Genomic DNA, 12,326 nt, shown 5'->3' on the forward strand with positions numbered 1-12,326 from the left:
GAACTACACGGGAGGATCTTGTCAATGATCTCAAGGCAGCTGGGACCATAGTCACCAAGAAAACAGTTGGTAACACTACACCGTGAAGGACTGAAATCCTGCAGCGCCCACAAGGTCCCCCTGCTCAAGAAAGCACATGTACAGGCCCGTCTGAAGTTTGCCAATGATTCAGAGGAGAACTGATTGATAGTGTTGCAAAACACATGGCCAAGGCAACAAAGGAGTGGCTCAAGAAGCAGCACATTAAGGTCCTGGAGTGGCCTAGTCAGTCTCCAGACTTTAATCCCATAGAAAATCTGTGGAGGGAGCTGAAGGTTTGAGTTGCCAAACGTCAGCTTCAAAACCTTAATGACTTGGAGAGGATCTGCAAAGAGGAGTGGGACAAAATCCCTCTTGAGATGTGTGCAAACCTGGTGGCCAACTACAAGAAACATCTGAACACTGTGATTCCCAACAAGGGTTTTGCCACCAAGTACTAAATCATGATTTGTGAAGGGGTTAAATACTTATTTGACTCATTAAAATGCAAATCAATTTATTACTTTTTTTTAAATGCGTGTTTTTTTGTTGTTGTTGTTATTCTGTCTCTCACTGTTCAAATAAACCTACCGTTAAAATTATAGACTGAACATTTCTTACAAAATGTACAAAATCAGCAGGGGATCAAATAAAAAAATTTCCCACTGTAAGCAGCAGTCATTGTACGAACCCAGCAACAATTCTTCTGGCATCCCTCCACCTCCCCATCTCCTCCTGTATATCTGTCATTCTCCCACTATTACCGCAGTTGGGGGGTTGAACTCTGCCCTCAAGCCAAGCCTTGGGTTTGAGCCTCCATTAAAGACAGCAAGCCAAGTTTGTTTACCATTAACCATCAGGACTGGATGGGCAGGTGAACTTGTGAATGTACAATAAAAAACATTTTGAGTGAGGGCTGCACACTTAGAAACCTCGTGTGTGTTAAGCAAACAGACCATTCAAGCAATATATCATCTAAGTAGGCTACTGGGTGTCACTCATCGCTACCTACTTGTGTAACAATGAAGTCTGTCTGGGCAGAGTAAATCAATGAAAAGTGCTGTATAATATAAACAGTTTTTAATATAGAATGTTTTAATTTGCTGTCAATATTTTTATTTTTTGGATGGATATATGGTGGGTAGTATACAAGTTCATATGTATAGGGGCTCGTTCACACAGTGTCCTGTTCACTGAAGCTCTGGGGGTTTATGAGCACTCCGTTCACCCTGGTGCTGTTTAATTACTCAAGATACTGTTCCTTAGCACTTCACACACCCACGGGCACACTGTGTGAAATCATTCTTAGGTTAATGTGACCATGAGCGGGTTTACTGGCAAGCGGACTGAAATTACAGAGGTATGTTTAATAAATAATGTTTAAATGGATAAATAACCATAATTTCAACAGCTAATTCTACGTGCATGTGTTCTTTTGATTTATTTTTAATGAAGCGTGTGGAGCTGCATGTTTTTTATGTACCCGATGATCGGTTTGATCGGAGGTTGAATAAAGTATCAGCTGAAGCTGTGGACACTTTCATCTCAGCTGGATTTATCAGGTTAGTTGCTCGTCTACTGTTAGTCTGGAGCTAGTTATGGTTTACACTTGTGAATATTTATGAAAGTTATTTGGTCTTGACCACAAATAAACTTCTTATTAAACCGTAATCATGTAAAAAGGATTGCCAAATCATTGTTTTAACCAGAATATTGTGAGAAAAATAATGCAAACCAACTGGTATTTATGATTCTCTTGAACACAGTTCAACTTGTTTAAAATCTATCATCAAATATTTGATTCTAGAATCTGGACTGTATGCCCGTGTGGTTTTATTTATCTAACAGATATTATATGATGATAATGACATTTTTATTCACATAACAAATTACATAGAATTCACATAGCAATGGCCTACATTAGCTTGGTGTTTGAAAGAAACAAAAAATACTGCTGGAAAAAAACAAAAAACTAGAATTTGTGTAATTTCGCTTAGTTTCATAAATATGAAACATATTTCCAGAAAATTTGAATCCATAAATAAATATAAAGAGATACTTATTATTCTACCTCCATAGCCTTATTCAGATTGTTCATATGTGAGTCTGTCTGATGTAATTGCTTTTTGTTTCAGAGTCGATTCAGATGTGAGTCTGTCTGATCTCAGATCTGATCTTGGAACGCTTCTTGGGCTGGACAGGATCGCAGATAGATATCTTTTTTTAAAATGTGTTGGCAGAAGTTTGGCTCTTGTGAGTAGCTATCATTCCCGAATAATAAGCAATTTAGTAACCTAAATGACTATAAGTGTACAACCAAAGGTTAGAGTTGTTTGCATTAAACTAAACCAAGCACATAGTGTGATGGTGATGATGAGTATTATAATTAAAAGTTTGATTAGACACAAGACATAAATACAGTGATTCATTTTCGATACAGACAATCTACAAAGGCAAAATATGAGATAATTACCCTTGAGTAGCACAGAAAAATGTAAAGAACACTTTTTCCATTTGATCCCAGGTTAAATTCAGACAAGAGGGTGAACTGACAGTAAAATCCTTCACTCCACCATTTGTAAGTGCTTGTGAAATAAAGGCAATCTAAGTTTAGTTTTATTTGCTTTAGTCAGCTGATTTAAGCTTCTTATGATTTATTGCTTATGCCTTGTTTCCTTGACCCCATTAGGCACCTTTTCCTGAGCTGTACCTTTTACCCGTGGGAGAGAATGACAGTGGCCTTTGCTCTAGCTCTCTGACCCCTGATACGTTAATTACCAACACTGACCATCACAGTCACGGTTTTCCCAGACCAACATGTGCACCTGGCAAGATAATAGAGCCCATTAAATTCCCCTCAATCAATAAAGGACCTCAGCAGTCTGTTCTAATGCAGGATGCAGAGGAGATTGAGAGTGATGAAGACACGGGATCCACTGACACTCCTCATCTAATATACAGTTCGCAAGATCAGATGGAGCCCATATACAAACAGTTCGGTATGAAATGCTAAGAACATAAGCACTCAACTACACCCAGGGCCAGTGGGTCCAGCTGTGCGCAAGTTACAACTTAGCTTTCACGTAAAGGGGCACTAAATTACACCTTACATACTGCTAATGATTTTTGCATTATATGGAAGCTTTAAAATAGGAGTAATGGTTAGAATAAAATAGTCGATTGATTGAATTGCATCAGGAAGCTCATTTTACCTGATAAGACTTCAATCTTTTAGACGTATATGATAATGTTGGCATTTACGAACATTGTGTGAATAAATGACTTTGTTAGTAGCTCTTCAACACAACCCTGGCTTAAACAGTGCACCTCTTATAGGTCATTATTACTTTCAAATTGAATGCTATTTAAATATAAAATTACCTATTGTTATTCATGATTAAGTAATATCGTATTACAATGGAAACGTATTTTACATTTTAAAATTCAACAACTTCGGCTCATACATTTAAAGGCTGCATTGGATCATTGAGGCAAGGCAAGTTCAACTAGTTACAAACTAACTAGTACTTACTAAGCCTCTAGGAACAGCTGGTGCAAATCTACCCTGAAGTTTTCAAACTTTTCCTAGACCCTTCCCAATCTTCCATGTTTAAGCCAGCTGAATTAACTCAGTGGTGTGTCCAGTAGGCGAGACATCCAAAAGAAAAATATATGAAATATTTGAGGGATACAGTGCAGTTAGTCTAATTGTAATGTTCATTCATGCCAAATGCTAGTTACCTGACAAAATATTTTATGTAATATACAGTTTTACGTTTTTACTTAAATACTTTAACATTGTTGGGTTTATTCATTTTTGTTCAATGCAGACAGACACCTTGCTAAACAGGGAGATTTTTCTCAAGTAGAAATGAATACAGCTGCAAAAAAGAAACATTGTTTTAAAAGAAACAACAGAAAATCTGGAGCTACGGAGTCATTTGAGGATTTTCTGGTGAGGTAATTAATTCTTTTTGCTTTTGTAATTATGCAAGGACTTTTAATTATCAGATATTCATTCATTGGTAATACATTTTTTTTATATTACATCTGTAATGGAATATTTAATTGCATTTTAATACCCTATATTATACATTTAGGAAATTCAACAGTTCTCTGACACTGAAATCAAGTGAAGAAAAAACTGATGATATGGTAAGAGATAAACTTATTGGTCTCAAATTACATTTGATACATCCGGTGGATCTTTTAATAAGCCATTCTGGTTTTGTACAGAATTGCAGTGTTGTAGTCTCAACCTTTCACCCAGACCCACATTCCTGTGGAGCGTTTCTGAAGGTTTAGTAGAGATTTTCCAGACAAAACAGGAAGTACCGTTCCTGTAAATGGCTCACCCTCATAAAGACAACATGAGGTTTATTAGCCGAGTAAAATAGCTCTTGCAGCGGGAGTTTGAACAGTTTTCTGGACATTGTTGTGTGAAGCATTTAGTGAAGATTTTATGTGTTTTCACAGATTCTTATGAGTAGACCAACCTCTCCACTCCCAGCAGAGAGAAGTTCTCCACTGTCTGTCTATTCCCATGAACTTTATACACAGCAAACCACTAGTAAGACAGTTACTAATTATCAGTTACTAACTAATGCCTTTGTCATTCTTGCTCTTGTATACAATACTCAACATTTCATGCTTTCAGAAAATCAACTGACAAAGGAAATCAAGCTACTCAAAGAGCAAAGGAAGGAGCTTGAACAAACCAGGCAAGAGCTTTTGAAAAAGGGCAGAGAGCTTTTAGCTCTTAACAGACATCGCAGGAACCAAGGTACAAAGTCATCTACAATTTAAAAATATACTCAAATGCATGTATGTGCCTTCCAGGTCTTGCCAAAGTGTGTCAGTGAGGTTACATCTGGACTTTGCTCTGAGATTGTGTTAAAACATCACCAAACCATCACACTACCACCACTGTTTGTTGTTACAAAGTTTTTCTATGAAATTAAGGACTTTCTGACAAACAGGGCACATGCCTATACCAAAAGATTCCATTCTATTCCTTTTGATTCATCATTTTTCCAGAGTTTGAGAGGATCATCCAGGTTCGTCTAAGCAAACCTGGGAAGCTTTTGTATTTTTCATTGTTCTTTGAAATAAATATTTTTAGAGTACAGACTTTTTTTTTTTTTTTTTATTCTTTTGAAACATGTTTTACCTCAGCACCTGAAAAAAAGTGTGGTAACAACCTTTTATTGTATTTTTCTTGGTTTATGCCAAGCTCTAAACATTTTTGTCAAGTATAAATAAATAATAAATCTAGTAAATCATAACAGACCAGAAAAGTCATGTAAATTTATTAGTTAAAAATGGAACAGTTAGTTGAGAACCAAGCATTATACTTGTTGTGAATAATCTTAGTTTCATTGTCATTAGCTGTCCTTTTTCCTCTTTTGTGCAGATTTGGCCATTTTGTGGCATTATAATTGTACATATATCTGTCAAAGTATTTATGCAAGGAATACAATCTATAGCAAAAATTGTGTCTCATTCCGACTAAAACTTTGATTTTGAGAGCTGGAGCATCTACTGTTGAATTGTAATGCTTTAAGCTCTCTATATGTGTTATTTTAAGATTTCAGGCTCTTTTTAATTTGTCAGATTTTTGGTGTTTGTGAAATGGGTATTACTGTGCAACCTGAATTCTGGAAATGTTGGGACATTTTTTAAATTTGAATAAAATGAAAACTAAAAGAATTTCAAATCCCATGAGCCAATATTTTATTCAAAATAGAATATACATAACATAACAAATGTTTAAAATAAGAAATTTTAATATTTTATGCACAAAATTTGGTCATTTCAAATTTGATGCCTGCTACAGGTCTCAAAATAGTTGGGACGGGGCATTTTTACCAAGGTGTAGCATTTCCTCTTCTTTTCAAAACAGTTTGAAGACGTCTGGGCATCGAGGTTATGAGTTTCTGGAGTTTTGGTGTTGGAATTTGGTCCCATTCTTGCCTGATATAGGTTTCCAGCTGCTGAAGAGTTTGTGGTCATCTTTGATGTATTTTTCGTTTAATGATGCGCCAAATGTTCTCTATAGGTGAAAGATCTAGAATGCAGGCAGGCCAATTCAGCACCTGGACTCTTCTACTACGAAGCCATGCTGTTGTAATAGCTGCAGGATGTGGTTTTGCATTGTCCTGCTGAAATACACAAGGCCTTCCCTGAAATAGACATCCTCTGGAAGGGAGCATATGTTGCTCTAAAACCTTTATATACCTTTCAGTATTCATAGTGCCTTCCAAAACATGCAAGCTGCCCATACCATATGCACTTATGCACCCCCATACCATCAGAGATGCTGGCTTTTGAACTGAACACTGATAACACGCTGGATGGTCTCCCTCCTCTTTAGCCCGGAGGACACGGCGTCCGTGATTTCCAACAAGAATGTCAAATTTGGACCATAAAACACTTTTCCACTTTAAAACAGTCCATTTTAAAATAGCCTTGGCCCACAGGACACAACAGCGCTTCTGGACTATGTTCACATATGGCTTCCTTTTTGCATGATAGAGCTTTTGTTGGCATCAGCAGATGGCACGGCGGATTGTGTTTACCGCCAGTGGTTTCTGGAAGTATTCCTGGGCCCATTTAGTGATGTCAATGACAGAATCATGCCAATGAGTGATGCAGTGTCGTCTGAGGACCCGAAGACCACGGGCATCCAGCAAAGATCTTCGGCCTTGTCACTTACGCACAGAGATTTCTCCAGTTTCTATGAAACTTTTGATGATGTTATGCACTGTAGATGATGAGATTTGCAAAGCCTTTGCACTTTGACGTTGTTTTTAAAGTATTCCACAGTCTTTTTACGCACTCTTTCACAGATTGGAGAGCCTCTGTCCATCTTTACTTCTGAGAGACTCTGCCTCTCTAAGACATCCCTTTTATGTTACAGCCCTGATGTCAGTTAACTTAGTTGCTAGATGTTCTCTCAGCTGAATCTTTTCAAAATGTCTTGCTTTTTCAGCCCTTTGTTGCCCCTGTCCCAAATTTTTTGAGACTTTTAACAGGCATCAAATTTGAAATTAGCTAATTTAGTGGATAAAAGTGTAACGTAATAAAAAACGTAATATTAATGTCATTAAAATAAATAGTTTAATTTAGCTCAAAGGGAATCATTTATGATTTTATAGAGAATTTGAACAGAATCACTGTTTTACAGCTGATCACTGAGGTGGCAGCGATTCATTGACCAAGCCATATAACATCAACTCTGCACTGGATATTAAAATCCAAAATATAGTGAAAACACTATTTAATAGCACAGTAACAAGATCGGCAGATTAAGACATTAACTTGTAAGCACAAAACACAAGATACTTCATCCAACCAATCCCCGCTGATTGGTTGGATGTTCAGTAGTCGTTGAAGTGATGTCTTGGCGTTGGCTGCAGATGCGGAGTTGGTCTGGTTGAAGTTTGAAGCAAGTGCAGTCGGAGCTGAACTTTGCAGCAAACTTACATTAGAACACGAAACTCCACAGAAAGAAAAGACACTAAAATAAAAAGAATAAGAATAAAAGGATGTAAGGAGACTTGGTGGTTTTTCTTCTCATTGTGGTAGCAGCTGGCACGTGGGCCAGAGCACGCTCAAAGAGCAGTGGCAAAAGAGAAGAAGAGGAGAGAGAAGAGAGGACTAAGAGGGAGTTTGATGGTGTCCTGAGTTTTTAAACTCTGCTTTCAGACCATCCCATCTGGACGTCTTGACCAATTAGATAATGTCCTTGCTTGGGGGTTTCCTCTGTTCCTCCACCCAATCAATAAATCAACATGTTATTTGTTCAGTCAGAGGTCCGAACTTTACAGGCTCTTGCAAAGTATACTTTTGAACATGATTTCTATAACAAGACTATGATGCATTTGACAAAGAAATGATTGGAAGAAACATTTAAAGCATGATTTTTCAAACTCATACATACCTGTAGCTATTCAATAGTGATTAAAAAAACATACATAATATTTGATTAAAACATGATAATCTAATATGTGGGTTACAAACATAATATTGGTTATTTCTATGCAGAGAAATAATTCATAAGTCCTTTTAAGATGATTTTTAGTGCATATGAACAGATTGGCTGCGTCCAAAATCGCATACTTCTTGTGTAGGTACTACTATTCAAACGTACTTCTCGACCGTTAAAAAAGTACGTTCTATATAGTATGAATGAGGGTAGTATGAATGGAATTCGGACATAGTACATCCGCCATGTTCATGAAGTCATCTCATCGATTTACAACGTTTAAACTTTAATAAGTCAGCCGTTTACTTTGATTATTTTAAACAAGTGCAATTTAACCACAATGAACAACGTTTTTCCCTGAGGTACTTGCACTTGAAAACAGCCGCGTCGCCGCTTTCCGCCATTTTTCGAATATGACGGCTCCTCTCCCATGGCCTCATGGGATAGTAAAGTGTCCATCGTATGCCTACTACAGAATTCGGGCGGAAGTAGTAGGTCATCCGGGTAATTCTCGCCTACTGTTTTTCGAATACTATAAATTTGGACATACTACTCGCATACTGTTTTTCTGTTTCTCTGTTTAAACATTTATGTTCTCTATGTCCTATTGTAAATAAAATATTGGCTCATGTGATTTGAAAGTCTTTTAGTTTACATTTTATTCAAATTTAAAAAACGTCCCAACATTTCTGGAATTGGGGTTGTATGTTAGGTTATGGTGTATGAAAGTTTATTTTTTTCCATTTGTCTCTGAAGCACGTGACCGATGGAAGAGGCAATATTTTGACACTAAGAAGGCAACAACACTTCTGGAGGACACACTGAAGAGTGTACGACTGGAACTTCACACCTTCTACAGTAAAATGCTGCAACAACTCCAAGCCCGGGATGGTGCAAAACGACAAACGCAAACAAAGAAACAGTCAAGCACAAAGTTAAAGGTAGTTTAAACTGATTCTATACTATTTAAAACAAAAAAAAAAATGGTCTAATCATGCTTTATTTATAGAACTCCTCAGCAGGAAAGTAACTGTCCATTTCTTTCTTTCTAAATTTTATGTTTTGATACATTAAAACAAAAACATTGTGTTTTGCCATTTACAGAATGAGTTGATAATCCAGATTATGACAGAGAGCAGTGAAATTGATAATCTAAGGAAAAATGTGGATGATGCTAAAATGAAACTGGCCAAAGACAGCAAGGTACTGAAGTGACATGGTTAGTTCTGTTGGTTAGTTTCAGCACTTGTGATGTTTTTTTCTTTCTTTCTTTCTTTCTTTGTCTAGTTGAGAAAGCAAACTGCCACAGCACTACGGGCCCTGAGAGCAGAACTGATGCAAAAGAGAGCTCAATTATAAAGAAACACAGAATACATGTCTATATGCTCAGGATTAGGTTTCTTAGAAATGAGGTTTCTTTGTGGACAAAAGTTGTGATTCAGCTGATGAAATGACTAATGGTGCAATGGTTTGAAAGCACCACAGTTTACACATTTTGGAGAAACCAACCAATGGATGGCGGATTTATAGTTGATTGCTACAAAATGATATACTTTACTTGTAACATATAAAAAAAAATATTTTTCTCCAAAAACATTTTTCTCCAAAAACATTTTTATAATTTGTAAAAAATTAAGTTTTGCAAAAAAAAAAAAAAAAAGCTGTCAAGGAAAATCATATTACTTGATTTTATCAGGGTTTCTGCAAGTTTTATGCTGGTAAAACTAAGCCTTTTAGAGAACTTTTTACAAGTCAAGTGTCTTAATGCAGATTGTTTTCAAAGCAGCTTTACATCGGCATGATATAAAGCTGGGTGGCTTTATATCAGCTTTACAGTATTTAGACGGGGAAACAGTTTATCGAAATAGTGTCATTCTCCTCTGGCCAGACAATATCAGCCGTTTAAATCTAGGCTAAAGCAGAATCAGATTGTGCAAAGGACTCATCTGGTTCCTGTGGTCTTGTCCCGATGGCCGTCTTGGAGACAGGGTCTTCACTGGGGATCAGTCTCTGGGGCTCATCTAGGTGTCCTGGCTGTAGAGGTCATCTCTAGGTGCTGATCCACCATCTGATCTGGATACAGTCTGGATCTGGGTGGCTACGGTGACCTCGGAATAAAAAAGAAACAGACTAATATTAGCGTAGATGCCATTCTTCTAACAATGTAACAAGTACATCAGGTGTTTTGGGAAGTGTTCTCGGTTCCAGTTGATCTAATTAATGCTGCCTAACAATCCTTTAGCGGATTTGAATTACAGAAATGCGATAGTGTATTATGTGTAAGCCAGGTTAAAGAGATGGGTCTTTAATCTAGATTTAAACTGACAGAGTGTGTCTGCTTCCCGAACAGTGTTAGGTAGATTGTTCCAGAGTTTGGGCGCTAAATAGGAAAACGTCCCGCCCGCAGTTGATTTTGATATTCTGGGTATTATCAAATGGCCATAGTTTTGAGATCGCAGCAGATGTGAAGGACTATAATGCGATAAGAGCTCACTCAAATACTGAGGTGCCAAACCATTCAGGGCTTTATAGGTAATTAGCAAGATCTTAAAATGTATACGATGTTTAATAGGGAGCCAGTGCAGTGTTGACAGAACCGGGCTAAAGTGGTCATACTTCCTGGTTCTAGTAAGAACTGTAGCTGCTGCATTACAATAATCTAGCCTCGAGGTCATGAATGCAGAATTAATGTTTCTGGCTTGACATTCAGAGCATAGGTCGTAATTTAGATGGAAAAATGCAGTTTTACAAATGCTAGAAGCATGTTTTTAGAAGGAAAGATTGCTATCAAAAAGTACGCCTAGGTTCCTAACTGATGACGAAGAATTTACAGAGCAGCCATCAAGTATTAGACAGCGATCTAGGTTATTACATGCAAAAGTTTTTGGTCCAATAATTAACACCTCTGTTTTTTCAGAATTTAGCAGTAAGAAATTGCTAGTCATCCAGTTTTTGATATCAACTATACATTCCATTAGTTTTGCAAATTAGTAAGTTTCATCAGGTCGCGAAGAAATATAGAGCTGGGCATAACAGTGAAAGCTAACACCATGTTTCCTAATGATATCTCCCAAGGGTAACATGTAAAGCGTGAAAAGTTAGGGGCCAAGTACTGAGCCTTGAGGTTAAACATCGTATACATATTAAGATCTTGCTAATTACCTATAAAGCCCTGTATGGTTTGGCACCTCAGTATTTGAATGAGCTCTAATCACAAAACTCTGGTCATTTGATAATACCAAGAGTATCAAAATCAACTGCGGGCGGGAGATCGTTTTCCTATTTAATACTGTTCGGGAAGCAGACACACTCTGTCAGTTTAAATCTAGATTAAAGACCCATCTCTTTAACCTGGCTTACACATAATTCACTATCACATTTCTATAATTCAAATCCGTTAAAGGATTGTTAGGCTGCATTAATTAGGTCAACCGGAACTGGGAACACTTCCCAAAACACCTGATGTACTTGTTACATTGTTAGAAGAATGGCATCTACACTAATATTAGTCTGTTTTTTTCTTATTCCGAGGTCACCATAGTCACCCAGATCCAGACTGTATCCAGATCAGATGGTGGATCAGCACCTAGAGATGACCTCTACAGCCAGGACACCTAGATGAGCCCCAGAGACTCATCCCCAGTGAAGACCCTGTCTCCAAGACGGCCATCGGGACAAGACCACAGGAACCAGATGAGTCCTTTGCACAATCTGATTCTGCTTTAGCCTAGATTTAAACTGCTGATTTTGTCTGGCCAGAGGAGAATGACACTATTTCGATAAACTGCTTCCCCGTCTAAATACTGTAAAGCTGATTTAAAGCCACCCAGCTTTATATCAAGCCGATGTAAAGCTGCTTTGACACAATTTGCATTGTTAAAAGCGCTATACAAATAATATTGACTTGAATTGACTATGGCAGAGTTACATTATCTTATAGGAAGATTTAAGTAAAAGAAGGAACTGTTGCTTCTTTGAAATTATGTCTTCAAAGATAATTTGTCCTTAACTGACATCAGTTATTTAACATCTAAATGTAAACTAGAATTTCATATGCTGATAATATAAAACAGTGCCAAGGTTAACGTCTCTCACAGGCTGGAGAATCTGAACGTGGTTGTTTGTGTTGCTGCCGCGAAAGCTGAAGACTTTTGAGCTGAAGAGCATTATCTGTTTATGTATCTTCCTTTATGGGCCAGAGACTCAGAACTTGGTGTTTGTTAGTCTCTCACCCTCAAAGACTGGAGGCTCAGAGCGTGGCCATATCTGTTAACGTCTCTCCAGATGGAAGACTCAGAATGGTTGTGTCTTAATGTCTCAC

At 37.5% G+C, this 12,326-nt stretch overlaps 1 protein-coding gene across 1 annotated transcript; it reads left to right on the top strand.

Annotated features, from left to right (window-relative positions):
* Window positions 1-1,339: 1,339 nt before the first annotated feature.
* LOC306855110 (spermatogenesis-associated protein 1-like) lies at window positions 1,340-9,364 on the top strand (the record flags this gene model as incomplete). Its single annotated transcript, XM_079393561.1, has 9 exons — window positions 1,340-1,378; window positions 1,474-1,580; window positions 2,154-2,271; window positions 2,543-2,596; window positions 2,708-3,017; window positions 4,676-4,801; window positions 8,762-8,946; window positions 9,110-9,208; window positions 9,293-9,364. 9 exons carry the CDS (start codon window positions 1,340-1,342, stop codon window positions 9,362-9,364), a joined length of 1,110 nt encoding a protein of 369 aa, XP_079249687.1.
* Between the last annotated feature and the right edge of the window lie 2,962 nt (window positions 9,365-12,326).

Source organism: Barbus barbus, assembly GCF_936440315.1.
Source record: "Barbus barbus genome assembly, chromosome: 35".
Classification (NCBI taxonomy): domain Eukaryota; kingdom Metazoa; phylum Chordata; class Actinopteri; order Cypriniformes; family Cyprinidae; genus Barbus; species Barbus barbus.